Source organism: Rhopalosiphum maidis, chromosome 2 (genome assembly GCF_003676215.2).
Source record: "Rhopalosiphum maidis isolate BTI-1 chromosome 2, ASM367621v3, whole genome shotgun sequence".
NCBI lineage: Eukaryota > Metazoa > Arthropoda > Insecta > Hemiptera > Aphididae > Rhopalosiphum > Rhopalosiphum maidis.
In genome coordinates, this window is record NC_040878.1 from 71,933,565 (window position 1) to 71,956,341 (window position 22,777).

General features: G+C 27.0%; 1 protein-coding gene across 3 annotated transcripts in view; it reads right to left on the reverse strand.

Annotated features, from left to right (window-relative positions):
- Positions 1-9,079: 9,079 nt before the first annotated feature.
- Positions 9,080-22,777, reverse strand: part of LOC113551129 (probable G-protein coupled receptor No18) — a 73,796-nt gene continuing 60,098 nt past the window's right edge. For all 3 annotated transcript variants that reach the window (XM_026953175.1, XM_026953174.1, XM_026953173.1), the window contains one exon: positions 9,080-12,067. In XM_026953175.1, the coding sequence (XP_026808976.1) occupies positions 10,731-12,041 (1,311 nt within the window). In that variant the 5' untranslated portion in view covers positions 12,042-12,067 and the 3' untranslated portion in view covers positions 9,080-10,730. The remainder of the gene's footprint in view (positions 12,068-22,777) is intronic.

Consider the following 22,777-nt stretch of genomic DNA (forward strand, 5'->3'; position numbering starts at 1 on the left):
ATATTCGGTGAATATTTAAAAATATATCCTTTTTACTGATGATTTTAACTTCTTGAGTTGAGTAAAAAATGTTGCCTATTGCTAGATTATTTAAATCAAAATGACGTAAATCTTTTTCTTTTTCGGTATCGTTAATAGTCTTTTTTTGTCTGGCGTGTGTTAATGTAGATATATGAGATTTATTTTCATTGTCTTTAAAAACCTAGTTTTTAAAAAAACAAAAGACAATTTTAGATCTTTATTTTTTTTCTGAGTATTTTGGAATTAAATTATAATGTTTGCTAAAAAAAAATGCTTTACGTTGATTATATATAATTAATACTAAAGATTTTGGTTAAAAGAAATTTATTCTATCCCACAAAATCTACGTACTATTAAAATATACGAGATGTTTTACTTTTCTGTCACTTTTTCTGTCGGTGGTCACCCTAGTCCTTTACATCCACTGTCCAATACGTTCTCTGTAATATTATATATTCTCTGCGTATTCAACTTTACATTACCATATTTTTTACTCAACATAAACCTTTTTAGGTTTTTCTCTTTTCTGTGAATCGTCCTACGCCCGGTAAAATACTATATATACTGCATCTCCGAGTATTTATTTATATTATATTAAGACCAGGTTACGACCGTTATGTGCAATCATTGTATATTAAATTCCTGTTATAAAGAATTAATAATATAAAAAAAAAAAATGAAAAACTTGTGAATTTTACATTTAATAGCATATATATATATTTTGTAGGTATGTATTAAAAATATTTTCAGTTCAAATTATGCAAGAAAAAAATTGTTCTTTTTATTAAATATTATTCAATAGTTTCTGTATGACAATTTGATATACCTATCTTGTTTTCAATTAATGATTTTAAAATATTAAAAATAAAATTATAAAAATATCGCAATACATTTATTTACTACTATTTTATATTATGTACAAACATTATTAGTGTAAATTGTGATTTAGAATATTAATTGAAAATAATATTATATACATGCATACATTCGTAAAATTTCAATTTTTACCATACTATCACATTTGAATATTTCTCGATTCTACTTTTTTATTACTAACTATTCGTTTCGCGTTTCTTCGACGTCCATAGAATTCATAAGCAATTCTTCCAATTATGTGAATATTTTCAGAAAATCTATACTCTATAGTCTATAGTATTAGAAATACTCCACCATTTTGGGATGAAGGAAAGGACGAAATTCCGCTCTTTGCAATATCGTTGACGGCATGAAGGATTATTCCCTCGGTTGATATGAAGATCTCGCTCTTATATACTAATATATATGGTTCAGTGCACTATTCAATATCTTTATATCAGAAATACTGGAAGTGAACAATTTTAAATGACTCAACTATACCCGTAATGCGAAGACCCTAGAAAAATATTATTTATCGAATATTAAACCTCATTTGAATTTTTATCATTCGATTTAGATATTTTCGGAGTTATACAATTCACGAGGCATGTATAACACCATATTGTTTCTTTTTATGGATAAAACCATTCGAATATCGCGGTTGATCGATTAGTATTATACTATTCCGGTGAAAATGCAGAAGACGTGAGTGTATTTAAAAACGTCGAGTAAATCAAACACATGAAAAATGTCGAATACCATCATCTTTGTAAATCGTTTTTAATAATAAACTATTGTTGAGATATCATCGTGAAGCATATTATGATACAGCTATGTTATTATATATAAAACGTTTAGGAAATTTATCTTTAATTAGTTAATTAATTTTTTTTTGTTCACCAACGTACGGGTTTATATTCAATTTCACTTTTATGTTTTAATCGTCATAACCATAATATTATATCAAATGGCGAATAAAAAGGTTGGTTTTTTTTTTATCGTGTCTCTCTGCAGTCTGTTCTCGATTTAAAATCGATGCCCAATTAATACCAATCCACACCTAAATAATTATATCACTGTGCGTGTTTGTCATCACAATCCGTCTAGTCGATTAGCCGTAATACGTTTTGTTTTTGAATGCACCCGCTATGCAGCGTCCGTTCAAAATCTCGAATTTATAATATTATTGATACGATAATCATCATTATTAGTTTATTACCTGCCCATAAACCTTAATGGTTTATCACTATTATTTATGTGTCTATTACGACGTTATTTTGCGGTAGTATTATTCAAACGTGTCGGCCCGTGAGTTTATCTTTGTATATACGACGAATTCGATTTGTTTGTTGTTCGCTTAATACTATTAGGCTATTGGCGTGCGCAGACCGACATAACGCGGAACGCAGACGTCCCGGTTATCCCTATAGTATTGTATTTTATAGTCGGCCGCCGGTCGATTCGCATTGTCACCCCGAGGAAATCGAGTTTCCGCCCTCACTTCCGGCCTAAACAGAGTTGTGTATAATGATATTATATATACAATTACGGACATGTAATAACTATGCATAAAATGTTTTCTAAGGGCATGGCCTTTTGAAAATAGCTGCAATAATTGTTTAAAATTTCACTTAAATAATATACCATTGCAAAACCACCTTCAAACCAGGGTAAATTTGTGATTCTCTTTTCAAACTTCATAACAACTGGATTATTCATATTTATATTGATTGCAAATTTAGTCTCTTATTGACATATTTGAAATTTAAAATTATCTTATTATTATTTATTTTATATTTGTATGTGTTGTGGTAGTACCTATTGGCTTTTAGACTCTTAAACTGGTTGCAAAGATACTAATAATATTTCTGGTCTTTGAAAAGTTTGAATAATATATATTAGTGATTAAAATATTCTTTATACATTTTTAATTTATTTATTATAAGTAGAAATATTTACACCAATAAGTTACATAATAATTTATTTATTGCTAGTAGAAATATTTACATTAATAATTTACACGATAATTTATTACATAAATGTATTGTTAGCATAGCGCACTGTGTGTTTGCAAAAAGAAAAATGCACTTTGTGTTTCCCAGTGACACGAAAAACTACATTATTATGATAACAATGTAAATCAGCTATAAATTATAAGTTAGCCTAAAATTGTTTCATAAGAAAATAATCAAATAAATACCTAAATGAAAATGAATACAATAAATATTTTTTTAAATTACTGTAACAATGCTTGTCATTAAAAATAATAAAATAATTAATATGATTAAATTTTTATAATAATAGAATTAAACATTAATATAACTGTTAATATCAAATAAGTAATAATTATTTTGTAGACAAAGTAAAGCAATTATTAAGTTAAACCAAACATAAATATAAATAAATAAATTATACATATGGATACAAAACATATTATTAATAACAACAGTTACAGAATATAAACAAATTTTACATATTGATTATTTCATATCGTTATAATTACAAGAAGATAATTCAAAGTTTAATGAAATATAATTATACTTATTTAAAGTATTTTTGTAGTAAATACATTTAATACATTTTTATACACACTTTAATTGACACGTAATGTTCACATTTTTCTAAGAGCCTTATTATTAACGGCCATATGCCATGAGCTTCAAAGTCTTAAAGATCTTCGAAAAAAAAAAGTCTCCATCATAAGTTTTATGATATTTAAACAATTAATTTTTGAAAAAAAAAAAAATACTGACAAGTGAAAACTAGTTTCTATCAACGAATATTTGGTCCAAGTGTTGGAGCTTAAATCTAGTCTGGTACTAGCGAGCAGGGTTTATATTTAAATAAAAAAAAGATAACACTTTGTACAACACGCTGTGTGTTTAGTAATACTACTGTTATACGTGTGAAGTGGAATATTTTCCAGACCGTCACGTCGTGCTCGTGTATTATTGAACTCATTATAAGCATTTTTAGCAATTAAATCACAGCTGTGCGTCTGTATTGTCGTGTCGTGTCTGGTGAAGATTTTATCAGCAACGGACCCCGATATTATAATTTTTTATAAAAGATTGTCTCTGAATTAATTTATAAATATTATATTCACCGTTTTCATGTACATGTTTGGTTATAAAATTAATATTAATAATTTTCAGCCACTTTTCATGTGTATATTTTTTTAAGCATTTCTGACTCTTTTATTGTAATACTAAACGAGTATAAGTAGCTAGATAGTATAGTTATAATTTTATCAACGTTGTACTCAAATTAGTTGGATTTAGGTTAGAAAATAATATGATATTTCGTTTATATAATATTCTATCCAATTAAACATATTATATAATTAAACAAATACAAAATATTTAGTATATATGGGGGTACTCGATATCAAATTAATAATTATTAAATTTATACTGTATGTATTTTTCACTGTCCGTGCTTTATCAAATTTAAGTATTGAATTAAATTTGAATTCAATTATCATGGTACATTTTTCTGTTCAAATATGCCAAAGTTATATTTTAAGCTATATAATATTATTAATTGCTTTGTGCTAATTATTGCTTTTTTATGCAAAGTTATTTGTTTTTATTTTAATTAATTCGTCATACTATATGTTTAAAATATATTGAATCGATTATTTTTCACAGTAATTTATCGCGAATAAAAAACTCACATCATCAAAATTATTAGCGGTTTTTATATAAAACTTAAAGTCGATAGTATAGTCGGTATCAACATATAATATCTACTAAATGTAGAATGATATGTTGTGGCATAATTAATATTATTTACGAAATGAAACGTGATTTGTGTTCGCGTGGTAATTCAAGTGTAATGTCAGATAGGTCACTATAGCATGTTCTATATGTTTTGTGTAGATGAATAAATTAAAAAACTGTTTAAAATATTTCAGAAGGGACTTAGTCATTCTAGAATATTGATTCTATGTGAAGAAATATTTTTAAATTTGTACATAAAGTACTAATGATAATATTAAGATTTTTCCAATTTTGACACATAACAAGATAATCTGTGTTAGAGTTTTGACATATTTGTTAGTTGTTATAAAGAATTATAATTCTAGAAGAGTTTTTAAAATGTGAGAATTTTTTTATTGAAATGGAAATAATAATATGGTAATATTTTTGTGGTTTTTTATTTTTTACAAACAAGGTTGAAAGGTTTATGACTTAGAGTTTTTTATATGGATATTGTGATATATTTTCAATTTCATTCACATTCAATAATTTACAGTGACTAATAATCAAAATACGAAAATAATTAAATCAGAATTATTTTTAATATCGATTCTTATTTTTGATATTTTGATTTGTTAAAACATAATATTATCAGTGCTCGTATTTTGAATAACTTGAATGATTTTGTTTGGTAATGTGAGAGGACATATATTAAACAATGATCAAGACAGCCAGATTTAAAAAAAAATGTAATATTAGATCATAAAATAAGTTCATCAGTCTTCGATTAATATCCCGTTTCACTGTATACAACTGAGCATGAAAGAACACAGAGTTAACTTTTTACCATTTTATGACTCAACGAGAAATTGACGAAATTGTTGTTGAACGTTATATATCATATGATTATACAAGACGTTTTCCATGTGCTTTAGGTAAAAACAATTAAGTAACTTTGTATAAACAATACAAAATTGAATAAATCACATATTTGAAATTTACATGAATATTATGAATACTGTCGTGAAAGTATAGAAGCCTGTGATTTATAAATAATATGTGCTGTCTCGATTGGTTATTATTTATCTGTCTAAAACATTTGTAAAAATGTCAGTAAGTTATTATTGTACGTATCATAACAATTAATTTATTCGTGTATTCCAACAAAAAAATATAATAATTTAAAATTTAAACCAAAAATAAACTTCAAAATAGTATTTACATTAATTTTTAAATACCATACTATTATATTTTATAGTATTTTTATTTTTTATATTTTATTATAATTTGGTTTAGTCTTATTTGTAAATGTATTTTCTTTTTATCAACAAATATATTTATGATAATTTGAAAATATTTTATTACCACAATGAATAATGAGGGTCTTGAAGGCCATTGTTTTTTTTTTTTATTTTAGAACATTAATATATTTGTGCGAAATTATACAATCACTTAAAAATAGCTATATGTACATATATTTATAATAGATAGATATAAGTAATTTTTTTATACTGATTTCTTGAATATTCAACAATTGTAGTGTAGTTTGAGTTTTTCTGGTTAAATGGGTGTTCAATTATTAATTGCAATTTATATAGCTGAGATTTATACAAACCTATTACTCTAGTATTTAACTAACTTTTTGATTGTGTTGATGTAATTTATTATTATTAAAAAATATTTATAAGCTATGCAAACCGTGCTCATAAAATAAATTTGAAGATAAAATAAAGAATATTAATAAATATGAAACATTTAGGTGAAGAAACCGTTTACTTAATACTAACAACGTCTCAATTTGATTTTTAATTTTTAATTTTGTTTTTTGATGTTAAAAAGGTTTCTATAACTTATGCGATATTATTTTTCTTCAGTGTTGATTTAGTATAAAATGTAATTATGTACTTTTTATGTTCACACTATCACCCATTTTTGTAAATTTACTCACCATTATTAGGTGAAATTAAACAACTTTTTTTTGACAGTGAATACTTATTATTATATTTTAATAGTAAGCGCGTGAATTAAAATATTTTATTTGTTTGTGTTAGTTATCGAAACATTTTAAAGATTCACTCCACAAAACTTCCTACACTAATCACTAGGCTTCATCAATATTTATGGGTATTTACTTCAAATTCTAGGAGATTTATATTAGGCAATGTAAAGGATCATATTGTAGAGGCCGATAAGCATCTCACGAGGTAACAGATTATACAAACATTTGACTGATTTATGTGGACATAAATAACAGATTTGACTTATAAAAAAATTACATATGGTGAAAAAAGAAACGATGTTATAAATTTGTTTATATTTTTTCTTAAATATTACTTAAATTTAAAATTTAATTTAATAGTTTAAATTAAAAACTAATTATCAAAAACATTTAAAATACTTAATATTTTCAGGTTTAGTCTTCTTCTTTTTTTTTTTTTTTTGAATTTAATGAGTTCCGCCTAATGTGATCACATTGGTTCAGATCATTTTGATTCTATTATTCGATTGATTCCATAAAACATTTTTTTTTTTTATTAATGATTTTTATTTATATGTATGTTTAAAATTAGATTAAAATAAAATAAATTTAAAATAAAGTGAAGAAACTGTCTATTTTTGATTGTACTTGAGAATCTACTAATTTCATTTTCATATTAGCCTGACATTAAAATCCATATTCAGTTAATATTATATAAATATATAGTTATTTAATTTTTATTTATTTAGAAATAAATAAATAATAATGTATGTACATATTGTATTTATAACTTTTGGAACAACTAAGAAGTATCGTTTTCGAAATATTTTTGAATAAAAATGATTCACTTATCCGATTATTATTGGTGATTCTAATAAAAGGTGTATTTAACATTAGTAACATAAGAACTGGTTTGGGATTTTCAATTTTGATTCTATAAACCAGTGATCACATTAAGCGAAACTCACTGTATATATACCTATATATTGAATTTTTTTTGAATCCTTATATTATTTCTTCAGTGAGCTATCGTTTCAGAAAAGTTTTGAGCCATCTAAATTTTTTTCAGAATTAGATTTTTTTTCTTTTTTTTTTTGAAATAAATTATTTTTTTATAAGTATATTACACGGAATTAATTAGCAACTATGAAGTATATTACATTTTAAATATACTTTAAACGACAGGTTTTAAACAATTTATCTATTTTGTGATGATATTATTTTATAAGTTAAAATATAAGAACGTTACACAAATAAATCATAAATGAGTTAGTGTGATTTAGGTCAAGATTTGTGATCGGTCATTCTGTGTTTGTTTGCAAACTACTTAATAATGGTATGCTCTACGTCCCTAACTTTCACAAGGTTTTGTGTGCATAAAATCGATTGTTATACTGTCCCAACTCAAACCAGATATCGCACGTTTTAACTTTAGACTTGAGTTTGTCGTGTTTCGCGAGAGCCAAGTAATGAAACACGCAATAAGGATATATTATTGTATTCTCGTTTATATCCGATACTAAATCATAATACAGTAACGCCATGTCAACAACATGCAGGTGTACTTCGTAGCATCAGTTCTTTTGAGTAGCGTCTTTACTACGATAAAATAGTGGAGTAAATCTATTTGATTATATTATAAATATTCTCCAATCAAAGTATGGAATATATTTTATATATATATATGTACATGTTGTTTTATATCACTATACAATATGCATATGATGTCCGAAGTAACAGTTAAATGCATTCATTGTGAACAAATCAATATACTATGATATAATAGGTTTGTACAGTGAACATATTATTAACTAGGTTGAAAAAAACTATTACTTATGGTAAGGGACTTACTAGCATTTAATCATTATGAAGGAAATGATGAAATGGATGTACACGGCAGCGACATATTATGTTCATTGTATTAACTGTACGTGAGCCAGGTTGGTTAGGAACAGGACTAAGCTATATTAGAGTAGAACAATTTCAACACATTATGTGTTAACAACAGATAATAAATTAGATGCGGTAATAAAGAATGGCTAATAATGAGAAAAAAATAAAATAAAACTGTGTGAAATGTCAGTTTTAAATTACTTTATTAAAAAACAAAAATGTCATTCATTGTATGTACAACATAAAATATGACTAAATTTGCGTATTTTTTTTTTTTAAATTGAGCTAGAAACATAAATTTTTAATAAAAATATTCTACATAAATCACTATAAATACAGAATATAAATAAAGTTATACAAATTTAGCCTTATTTTTATAAAACAAAAACACAACATTTTTTTTTTAATTATTTTTTTTTTCATATCCATTATATTTTGTATAATATAATAAAAATTACATAGTAACATAAATTATAACTTGTATAGAATATATTTTATTGAATAAATATTTTTTTAAGCACATGGTTTTATTCTTATCTTGTATAGGTATAATAATGTAAACAATTAACAAACATGATTTTAACAAAACAAAATATAATAATACTGTAAACATATATCGGTACGTATTCATTGTTGAATAATTATAAATAAATTAATAAAACAATTGTGTATTGTATATTGTAGTATACTAGTATGAAGAGAAATATAAGTTTGTTTTCGTGCAGATGACCTTATTATTTTTTATCACGAACAGATTGAATATATTATTATATTTTTCAACATTTCTTTAGTCGATCACTACATATTGCATGATATATATTTTCAACAAATATCTCATAGTATTCTGATATAAATATGTTTTTATAATAGGTATACAATAGTATTTGTAAATATGACGAAGGCAATTTTAAACAACATGACATAGGTACAGTGCTGTTTATCTGGTTAAAAATTCTATGTAAATATTGGTTTGAAATCGCTTTTAATCTACACGAAATAATTCATAATATTAAATAGATTTTTTTTTTTATCATATATGACATACCAAACTTCTGCATAAAACACAATCGCTGTGTATTTCCGGTCATTAATTCAGTTTGGTTTTGGTGAAAAGTATAATATTATTATAAATTTATATGTAGTCATCATAATATTATATTTATGGTATTTGATGTTTGGGACGAGACACTGTTCGCCCAGATATGATACATTTTATGCTTCCTTTATCGTCCGCGTAACTACAATTAATATTTTTGGAATCGTTTAGGTAATAATTCAAAAACTATATATATTTAACGTAAGTTGTACATCATTAAGTTTAACTTTCACGAAATGTTATACTCATATGGAACAAGTCAAATTTCACCTCAAAGAAAAATATATTAATATGTGTTTGATAAAAAAAACATTAGAGTTACAAATGCAAAATAAAATCGTTGCCGATTTATAGTTCCAGCAGAATTCATTATTATCTGTGGCGAAGGGTTTCATATTTTTTCCTTACACGATTGTTCGTTACTCAAAATATAATCATATGATATTTATTATTTCATATTTCTACAAAAAAAAAAGTATCAACTTTCATACAACCTTCACGCTTTCTGATGGCATTCATTATTTTAACGGTTTTAAACGTCTTTAAATATTTTGTTATTTAAAAAAAAATATAATGTGAAAATAAGAAAATACGCAATCCTTGAAGTGTTATATCGCTGGAACGCGGACGAAAAGAGAAAACAATTTTTGAGCGAAATGTACAACTATGACCTATATTTATATTTTGTAAAATGGAATCTCAAAAGTAAAAATACCTAAATTATACAAAAATTCACTAGGTGTTTTACGTCAAAAACAATCTGGATGTCAATACTTCGTATACATAGTTATATAGGTACATCGGAAATACGAGTCGGTGTATCGCCATTGTCACGTACGACGACGACAAATCAAAACAATTTATAAAAACCGATAACAAAACATTATTAAATACATCCGTAAACACCCACATACATAAAATATATTTACACGTCGACTTGTATCGCGTAATATAATATTATAAAGCAATGGATCGATCAAACTGTGTCCGGTGTTATACTTCCGATTACCGTCCCGGAGTTACAAACAGTATTTCCGGACACTTCTGTCAAAGATCCAAAGACTATCATAATATAATCGTTACAAGACCAGTGGAGGTTGATGGTGTCGGCGGGGGACGCAATCGTTGGCAGGTGGAGGCGACACGGTATCGCAGCACAGTCATTCGACCGGCGCGGTGCGTTGATTCAGCGGTGGTGGTTCTGTTGTGGTAGGTGTTGGTGTTGGTGTTGGCCGTCCATGTGCAATATCTTCTTGAACGATCGCCGGAAGTCCATGTTGCACCGCGTGTATATGATCGGGTTGACGGTCGAGTTCAGGTAACCGAGCCACGTGACCACGTTGACGAGCACCTTGGACGGTGGACAGCACGATTTGCAGAACGGAAAGAACAGGTAGATGACGAAGAACGGCAGCCAGCTGACGACGAACACCCCCATGATGACGCCGAGCGTCTTGGCCGCCTTGCGTTCCTTGGACAGCGATATGCGCTGCTTGTGCTCCAGCAGTTGGTTGACGTGCTTGCCCATCGACGGCGCCGCCCGCACCGCCACCGACGCGCCTCGCCCCGCCCGCTGCTTGTCGCTGCTGGCGCCCGTGCCGTTGGTGGCCGCGTCCACCTCGTCGCTGCTGCTGGCCGAGTCGGCGGTTGCCGCGTCCACCGTCATCTTGGCGTGGCCACCGCCACCGTCGGCGTCCGCGTCCTTCCGTTTGCACGACGAACCGGCCGTCGCCGGCAGCGCCGCGGACACCGCCGACCGCTGTGGCCGGCTGTCCTGCGACACGGCTACCTGCTTGGCCCGGCGCCTCAGCCGCCGCCTGGTGGCCACGTATATTCTGAGGTACGTGATGCTCATCACCACCAGCGGTATGTAAAACGATCCCATGGACGAGTACACCACGTAACCGGGGTGCGTGGTGAGCGTGCACGGCGTGCTCTCGTCGAACACGTCCGGCCAGTCGTTCCAGCCGATGAGCGGCGGCGAGCTGATGACCGCGCTGGCGATCCACACCAGCGCCACCGTCCACATGACCCGAGAAACGGTTCGCTTCTGCGCGTACGCTATCGGCTGCGTGATGGCCCGGTACCTGTCCAGCGCGATGGCGCACAGATTCAGTATGGACGCGGTGCAGCACAGCACGTCGCACGTCAGCCACAGCTTGCACACGACGCCGCCGAACAGCCAAACGCCCGTCACGTTGTACACGACGTTCAGCGGCAGCACGCCGATGGCCACGGTCAGGTCGGCCACGGCCAGCGACACGATGAATATGTTTGGCACGGACCGGAGCGGCGGGTACTGCACCACGCTCATGATGACCAGTATGTTGCCGAACACGGTGACCACGATCAGCGCCGTGGTCACCGCGATCACCGCGATCACCGTCACCATGGCGGCCGGACCGGTCATGGTCCCGTTGTTGCCGGCCGTACCGCAGCTGTCTGCGGCCGCAGTGGCCACCTCGATCGCCGCAGCCGCCGACGTTTTGTTGATCATTTGTCACGCCGCCGCCGCTAGAGATTCTGTAACACAACGTCATCGTATATTATGAATTGTATCACCGTAAATTACGTTCAATTTTCAATTTTTTCTGTAAATCGCGACCCGAGTATATTTTTTCATACGTAATTTTGAAGGTCACAGATCGAATATATTTCTTATGTCGTAGACGGATAGTAAAGTCAGGAATTTTACTATATGCCCAGGAAAATGGTCAAAGAATTTAATTTTTATGTAATTTTACTGTTCGCCTAGATATTTAGTTAAGCGCCTATTTCAAGTAAGATAAACAATAAAAACGAAAGATTTTGTATTACATTAAATATTTAACTAAATTTTCTTATTAATTATTTATTGCTATTCTCTCTCTCTCTCTATATATATATACACATAAATAAAGCTATGTATTATTATTAATCTGTAAAATATAAAATACATAGGTATACCTATATGAAATATTTTTAATTTCTTGTCTTTCGGTACTATTATTTCATAATTGAAAATTATAAACAAATATAGGTAATGATTACTAATTATTCGTGATAGTACAAGTATAAAAAATGAATAAAAAATTATATTATTATAACAAATTGTTGTTAATTTTTAGTTATTACCTGCTTTATATGTTATTGTTTGGTTGCAATGGGTGAACAATTAAAATATTTTTTTAAATAACTGACCCGTTTACTTAAATTTATTTATATATTTAAATAACACGTAGTTTTGTTTCTTATGGAATAGCGATAAATAGTTAATAAAAAAATATAGTTACATTTTTAAAGTACTCGTAATACAAAACTATTCATTTTTATTATTTGCCTGACTTAAAACCGGTATTTAACTAAATACCTATTGTATATGAATACTAAAATTACATAAAACTTAAATTCTTTAACTATTTGTCTAGGCATTTAGTAAAATGTCTGATTTGACTATATGCTTACTACATGTACACAAACCTACTATATAATTATATTGTTTCTTTATTATAATTACTAGGTAACAAACAATTATATTTATTTGTTATTTGTTTTAAATTCTATGTGTAATTTCAAAAACGTGGCTGTTAACTTTGGTAGCATGTAGAAACTCAAGCATTGCAAATTTCTTATAATTAAGTTTACGTCTTGAGAAGTTAAAGTTTCAATATTAGCATTAGTAAGTTGACTGTACACTGCACACGGGCTACGATCAAATACACGCTAGCCGCTATTATATAGTTATATTATATCAGTGAACATCGTAGATTATTATTCATCTTTAAATTGTTTTGTCGACTGAAAATAAACAAAATATACGTACATTTGAATAATAACCAAGCAAAAGTTTATGTAACTGTGACCTTTTTTTGTAGATATCATAAATACTTCACATAAATTAATATTATATTTGATCATAAATCATTGGCTTTTTATTATAGATCTTATATTCTTGAGTATAAATAGTTCGACTAAATAATCAACTAACAAAATTTGTTTTTATATTCTTCCTGTGTTGCAGTTTTATTCTAAACCTTTGGAATTGGTTTGAAAAATCATAAATTTGTTTTTTATGAATTAAAATGATTCATTTTAAATATATAAATTTGAGATCTGCAATTTAAATATTCCAGTGCATATGTTACTAATATAATAAAAAAATATATGCGCTGCAGTTATTACATTTCCATTTATATTCACTGTTATATGGTTATAAAAATACTTTTAAGATAGATATCATGTATATAGTGCAAAATGAAATACGCGTCCTATAATATAATTTTTTGTACATTTTACACGATGCATCTGTAACATTTATAAAAACGATTACAACAACTTATGTAAATTATTAAACTAAAAATTATAATAATTTGAATGATAATTTTTAACGACTAAAAATCCGGGTAAAAATATATAAACTTAAATTACATTAAATATAATATATTTTTAATTATAGTTATTACGATTTGTATTTTTTTATTATACCGTATTAAAAAAAAAAAAAATAACATTATACACAATGTTGAGTGATATCTAGATACATTATCTAAATACGAATCAAATACCTACAATCTACATATTATCTAGATAAATAAATAAATTAGTTTTTAAGATTTAAATAAGATGATGAAAATCTACATAAATAGCTAGATAAATTTCTTTGTGTAATTCACATGTATTTTTTTTCAATAATCATTTACTTATTGTATTTTATACGTTCATTTATTCTTCGATATATTTTTGACACAAAATACATTTTCCTGGTTATGCCAACCATAATCACATTACTCAGCTAAGAATCTAATAGCATGTCAAGCATTAATACAAATTAACTATTGTAAGATGAAAATCTAGATAAAAAAGTATTGTCTACATACGAGTACATACCGCAGATAAAAATTGAATATTCTATCTTCATATTGATCTAGATACTTATTTAGCTAGTAATCTAATATTTATCTAGATTTTTTTTTTTGCTATCTGAACTCAACACTGATTATACAGATTAAAAATATTGTAAAAAATCTACCTATTTGCACGTTTTGTTTAAAATCCTATTAAAACAAATCGTATAAACTCTTATATTTTGCCGAATTAAACTTAATTAATTTAAACCAATTTAAATTTATTTACACAGTAACATATTTCGTCTTCCGAATTGAATATTAATACGAATGACGTCATATGACTTCTTATCTAATTGAAACAATTTGGCTTTAACTCATGTACTATCCTGTTTTTGTTCTTAAATTAATAAACACAGTTACTTGTAATTATCCGTATCATATGATTTAAATATTACTAACGTTTGTTGTAATATAATCTGAATATAACGCGCCAAAACTTAAAGTAAATATTCAATTAACGCAAAAAGGAAATTTGAAATTATCCCGCTATCGAAAATACTCAATGTAGGTATGTACCAATACGAAAATTGTATGGTTTCAAAGGATATTAACCGTTTGCTGTGGATTTCTATAACTGATGAACGGATATATTACACTCAAAGAGCTTACCTTTTGAATCTTTTGATCTTTAATGGCGGTGATACTAAGAAATTAAATGTTGCAAATTAATTAGTAATTGATATTGTTGTATTATATTATAATTAATAGTCTTTACTTACTTGAATGTTACAATTATTTTTTCTTGCTTTATGTAATGTATGTAGTTCCAACTATATGATTCTACGATAAATAACTAGTATTATTCATTTTTTTATACAGAATTGAGATATTTCATTCTTCTCAATTAGCAATAAGAATTAGTATTTTATCATTCTAATTTTTATTTTACCCCCTTAAATTTTCTCTAGGTATGTTATATTGTACAACTATATATAATGAATTATGATAAACTTTCAACAGATACTCATTGATAAATCTTACAAACATGTATTATTTTGTTATTGTTATATTCTTTTAGATTGGTATTTTGTTTTTATGTTACCTTTATAATTTCACTCTATATGTTATTGTAAATAATAATTACTGTATTTTGTGCTTTGGGGCGTGAATTTAAAATAAATATGTCGAAATAATTAATTATGTTTTTGAAAAATGTATTAAATAATTAGACATATATTAGTTAATATAATTGGTTATTATAATTTATTAAAATCAATTTAAAATTGTTATCATTTTATTTTTCTTAAATGTATTCAATGTGTATTGAAATTTTTGATTTCACACATTGTGAACACGTTTTAATAATTTATCACGTACATCTGTAATGTTATATAAATTACGGTATGCATTTGTGGCACCCGTTGAGTAAGCGATCATGTCATAAAAATCTCATTGAGAACTGAAATGAAAAATTACTATACTAGGAAACGAGTTAAATTAGATTATAAATATTAGTAACAAACTGAATATTTTTTTTTAATATTTAAAATTTATTTAAGTTTTTTGTATGAAAGTTATCGCTACAATTGTAATTTTCCAAGAGAATGAAAATTATCTTTTATACAGTTTTTTTTTAAAAAAGTAATTTAAAACAAATGCTTAACCTTACATACACTGTGTTTTAATTAAAGTTGTTGCACAAAGATTTAAGGTGTTAATCAAAATAAACGTTTCGCATGGTTGTGCATAATAATTTTTTAGATATTTTAAATTATAATTGTCCATCTTCTTCAATCTCGGAAATCTTGGATTTGTCAACAAAATGGTTAACAATAGTATAATATTATAATATGACTTATTATGGTAATTTTGTTTTGTTTTTTTTCTTTCTCATGTATAGGAGCGTAGTATTTTATAAACGATAAGATATAAGTAACCGATTTTTAAAATAGGTATTATTTAAAACCTATTTTAATAAATAACTTATAGAAATATTTGATATTGAATTTTAATTTTTACGTCATCAAATTGCGAAACCAAATGAAATGCATGTTGGTGAATCAATAATGGTGACTTAAGGATTTAGGAAACCAATTTATATATTTTTATGTGTGTTTAGTTACGTTATAATAATTTAATTATTTAACTGATCTTCAATTAATTATAAATATCATATTTTAACTATATTACTATTTGTTTTTATTTGAAAGTTTTGTTTCGGTATACATAAAATGACTGATTACGATGGACTGTCACCTGATGGTTAGTCGATAAATCGTATATGGCTCAGTGACGCAGATAACAAAAAGTAGGTAGCACAAATAACTTTACCTAACTTTCATAATATAATCCAACAAAATCTTTGTGAATCCACCACATAAGAGTTCAATTTTTAATTGAAGGTCACTTTAAAAAGTATGTCGTATAAGCCATATAACTGATGTTGTGTATGATATAAATTGCATGACATAAACGCAATCTTTATTAATTCAGATGATAACTGACCATTCAGTTATTATATTAACAATTTTGCAAGAATGTGATACCTAGAAACTACGTTAGGTTAAGTTAAGTTAGGTAAGGCTCAAGCCTAACGAGTGGTCTAATACAATTATTGTCTTCCCTTAATAATGTACCTACTTGTAGTTGATTTTTTTACTTGTTTTTTACTGCATTCAAATCCATACACGGGAATATTGTTCTTTCATTCTATATAAACGAAAAAGGTTTAAATTCGTTATAAACCAAGTTAAAACAGACGTTTCAAGTATAGAAATTCACTATTTATTATACATTTTCTAATACTTATATAAAACGTTTGATATGTATATATATATATATATATATAAAGATTAATACTAATGGTTGGGAGGATGATTGTAGATTTATTCAGTGAATCCTAATGGATTAGTTTTGATTTAAAGACCACTGGGACTAAAGTACGAAAACTTATTTTCTTACATTAAATATATAAGTACAGATATTTGTATCAAAGTTCTCAGTCTACCAGTTGTGAAAATAAATAATAGGACTACCTGGAGTAATGTAAAATTTCTTAGAATTCTGTAATATACCAAAGAAAAATATATTAAAAGAAAAAAAAAATGAAAAAACTCTTAAATATAATATTATTATAATCTTTAAACTATCTATAATACGCACTTTGTCATATTTTAACTTGTCAATGTAAACTATTTATAATAATTAAACATCATTTATTTTGATTGAAAAAATCTTTTAATTAGTTATTTTTTTTATTTAAAGAGTTAATTGATACCTACGTTTAAATTTAACAAACTCATTGAAAAACTTTTATTCGTGTAACACCGTTTACAAATGTTCTACAAAGTAACTGCTAACTAGGTAATCCTATAAAATTAATTTCGAAAAGCTGAAGCTCTTTTTAATAGAAAATTACAATGGAAACTGTACCATAGTATTTTCTTTCTGGTGGAGACCAAGATACGACGTGTGAACTCTGATAACTATGAAGTTATCTTCAAGGACGTACGTACTAGGTTAAACGTAATCAGTTTGTTTGAATAAAATATGTAAACATATAGGTAATTTACAATATAATGGTGGCTATTGATGGTTTATAGTTTTGGAATAAAATGTATACATTTTCAAACCAACTTAGCATTATATTATAATCAGTCACAGGCATTAAGTATAGTATATGTTTAAAATAAAACCATCGCAAATTGATGATTTTAATTCCATGTCTATGTATATTTTATAGCTGTGAACCATTGAATTAAGTTGCATTTAGATTCATTTGGATTTAAATTCGACTTATTCAACTCTAATAAATTTTGGTTATTTGATAAAAATATAGGTAAACGTAAATAATATGGTTAATTTATCTTTGAATAAAGCATGAATAAATTTAGAGTAACTTAATATTTGAAAAAATGAGAGAGATTTTAAAGTAAAAACTATATACATTGGAAAATCATTTTTCTAGGATACATTAGTTTACTTTGTATTCTACTGGTAATTTCTATTGTGTATAAATTTAATGAGTAATGTAATTTTATAGTAAAGCTGTATAAATAATAGTATTTTTTCTGAATTTAAATTGATGTTTTAAGTTGATATTTTAAAATGTATTCAAAAACATTTTTTATTTTATTTTTTACATAGTTTGATACTTTTGCATACATAAATTTAAAATATTATATTTTTTCAATCTATTACCGTAATATTTTTTAAGATTTTAATTTTTTTATTGACAATAATCATTTTTAAATTCATATTTAAAGCATACGTTTTGGAATGTTTTAAATGTGTCAATACATAAAAAAATGTAAACGAGTAGTTAATTAGTTAGAAGTATTTTTACGTTTTATATAGCAGAGTAATACTATAAGGGTACTCTAAAAAATATTGATCCACTGCTCTGCTTGTTTAAAATAATAAAAATATTGTATGATAAAATTATTGAACAAAATAATAGATTATTTTTCTATATATATATATATTATTTCGATGTCCTACCGGTTACCTCTATATAGGTTAGGTTAATAGTTATTTTATGTTTAAATAATAATTATGTATTGTGTAATATATGCATTTGTAACAGTATCATTATGTCATAATAATTATAAAACAATAAACTGTTCATTTATAAAAATTTAATACAAAGAAAAAAACTGTGTTTGTCACAATTACGGACGCCATAAGACAGAAATTACCAATTCTATAATATTTGAAGTCCGATTATCAAGGTAAATATTGATCCTACAAAATATATTGTTAGTACATTTTTTATAGGTATTTTTCTTATAATCATATTAATAACCGTGTTATTTGAGAAAAACTGATTTTTCTTGCATAAAGCGCGCTCTAGCGGAGGTAGCGGTCATCAAATCTTAAGGGGCTTTTAGTATGTTACTAAGTACCCTTCAATAAAGGTGTATATCAAAATTCAGCTTTCCTGTTTTTTTTCCCCTATTTTATTTAATTTGCCTGGACTATATGTAATACATCCGTTGTAGTTGATTCACTAGATATCTACTATACAGCAGAGCGGTACCCGCCGTACCTACTTGCTGAAATTTGTATTTTATGAAATACTATATAGTACTTATATAAGTAAAATATATTACTTTTAAATATGAATTTAAAAATAAATATTACCATTTCAAGTTAAAATATTAAAAATAATAACCATGATCACCAAATCAAATAAGCTGTTTAGCGATATCAAAAAATTAGGTAAAAATAACATACTCAAAAAAGTTCAAACTTATTAAAATAAATGCGTGTAGTCTGTAGACTCTTACAAAAATGATTTAGTTAATGCGTATTATACATTCATTTTAAATAAAATGTACAGTTTCATTTAGTAATTATAAAATAAAAAAAAAGGATGAAAGCGATACCACTCTGCTGTATAATAGATATCAGTGAATTACTGAGATGGCTATTATATTAAATTTAAATTAAATTATGTACTACACGGAAAAAATTTCTAAGCATTAAGCGAAAATAGTAAATCAGTTTGTATTACTTAGTAAATTCTATGTTATGTTTTTGATATAGCTTTTAAAGAAATTTATTTAAAGAATTTAATACAGTATGTTGAATACACTTTTTCCAAAAAGATTGTATTTTTTAGTATCATTTTTAGCATACGTAACAGTTTTATGTCTTCATGAAAAATATTTTTGAACCGCGACAAAATAATAAATATAGTTATTTACAGTTTATATAAGTGATTTTGTTCAAATTTAAAATTAAAATTCTATAAAAAAAAAAAAAATAATAATATATTTTTATATTATTTGGTTTCATTGTGAGATACTCATAAGAAAACTACAATACAATTTGAAAATTTTTGTAATTTTGCAGAATTTTGTTATAAATTAAACTTTAAATACTTATAAAAATAAATTATATCAATGTATTTTCAATAATTTTTTACATCTCCAAGAATATATTTTTATATGAGATCTTGTATTTTAAAATATTTTGAAGATTATGACATTGTGGATAGAACATGACCAAATAAATATTTTTTGAAGATTTTTAGTATTTACATTTATTGGTTATTGAATTACGTCAGAAAAAAAATTGATTTTATTTAATTGGATTTTTATAAATTCTTGTGTTTCTTAAACATTTTTCCATTTTCCCTCATTACTTTGCATTTAACCAAGAATTTTTAATGATGACCTCTCTTAGTACAAATTAGATCCAATTTATTATTCGAAATTATAATATAAAATTGAATCATTATTTTGACTGCTAATCGTGTATGCACACACACACCACACAAAACACATATTATTGCAAAATCAATACATTCTTCACTCCACCCACAATCTAAAATATACATCCTGACGTGATAACTGATGTAGTGATGTATTATAATTTGTTTTATCGATAAAATATTATACAAAAACTGACGTTCGTATTAAAATAATCGTTACAAATTATAATCAAAAATCATTTCATACATTACCAACATTTCATAAATTGAAATTTTAAATATTCAGACGTTATAAATGATGTTATAATATGCAATATAATTACTTAATCTTATTTATGTTTACTCAATTATGTAGTGATTTGATGTAAGTAACCATAAAACTTAAAATGCCAGGCAATTGTATCTATAACATTAATGTACCTAACCTGTATACTTTACCTTTGTAAACCAATGTATAGATCATAATTTTATTACAGGATTGCAATAAACGGTTATTATAATATAAGATTGATTAAATAAAAAAAGTACTGAACCTGAGTTTCATACTTTATATTGAACAAAATTGTTTGTGAAAGTATGTACAACCGTATTTAATAATGAAGGATGTTATGTACCTATATTATATATATATATTAATTTAAATTCAATGTTTTACCTAAATAATTTCAAAATATATACTGAAATGGAAATAATGTACATACATTTTAGTATTAGAAAATATTCAGCATTAAGACATTTTTAATACCTAAATGATTTATATTTTTATTTATCGAGTTTTTTTTTTTTTTTACCTCAATATACGTTAGGTTCTTAAAATTACAAGCAATAGTCATAAATATTCTAATTGATATACGTATATAGTACAAAATATAGTTTAATATTTTATTATTATTATACAGTTATGCTTGTATAATAATATAATGTAATACCTTCATCAAACCAATATATTTTCCTTTTGTTAAATTTCCATAATAATAAAATTGATTCATTGGGTTATAAAATAAATTATGTTAAACCATATAACTATATATTATAACGTGCGTATAATGCGATTATTTTCACAGAAATAATTTTATTTGATATCAATATTGAACGTTTAACATAAATTGATGGTACTGTTCAAATGTAGACGTCGCAACAGGAAGGTAAATTGCCATTAATAACTTTAGTAGCTCAAAACGGTTCATTTAAATTAATGTTGATCTATGCGACAGATAAATCAGCAGCCAACAGTGTGAATTGTACTTAATTTCAGTGTTATTTTATAACAGGAGTGACACTAGTGTTTGAAAAAGACCATCTAGTATTTTTTCGGAAACAAACAAATAGGTTAAAGAAGGATACACAATGAGCATCCTATACAGAGCCACCATGGTATACATATTCTTTCGAGAACCTTAGCAAATAGCAATATATTTCTAACACAGTATATCAATCGACAATTGTCTGATTTTCTGAAGTAAATATTATAGACTGTGAGTCCCCTCATAATTTGCCTACGGTTAGCGATTATTGCTCATTGAGATAAAGAGACAGAGAGAGAGAGAGAGAGAGAGAGAGAGAGAGACAGAGAGACAGACATATCGACCATAAGTTAATTAACTGTAGGTATAATATATTATAATACATATAACAAACTAAATACCGTTTATATATTCGTATACATTATATATATTAGGTAGCTTATATGCTTTCAAACTAAGTTACATCAGTTAAATATTTGATTTAATTATCTACTTGTGTTAATATGTTTGAAATTATGGATAAAAAAGTTGTCAAACCGAATGCTATTAAATTCTATGTTGTCAATATATATTACTGCAAGCGTTCCCAAATTCAAATAACTCGAGAGTGGAATTTCGGTCCTTCTTTTATCTAACATTGTTAACGATATAACAATAATATTATGTTCTTCAAGCATGAATTGCAATATATATATATAAACAATGAGTAATTGATGAACGATAATCAAAATTAATAATAATTCTTGTAAAAATACTTCAATAGTACCAATTAATAGGCCAACAAACAATGTACAAGAATAGGTGTTTTATACCATGTAACGGCGTACAGAAGATTACTTATATACTTATGTAATATAAGTTTTTTACATGGATATTATATGATTTCTACGTATCGTGTTAAGGAGAAATTTAACGTTTTATAAATTTACATTTTTTTACGAGTAGT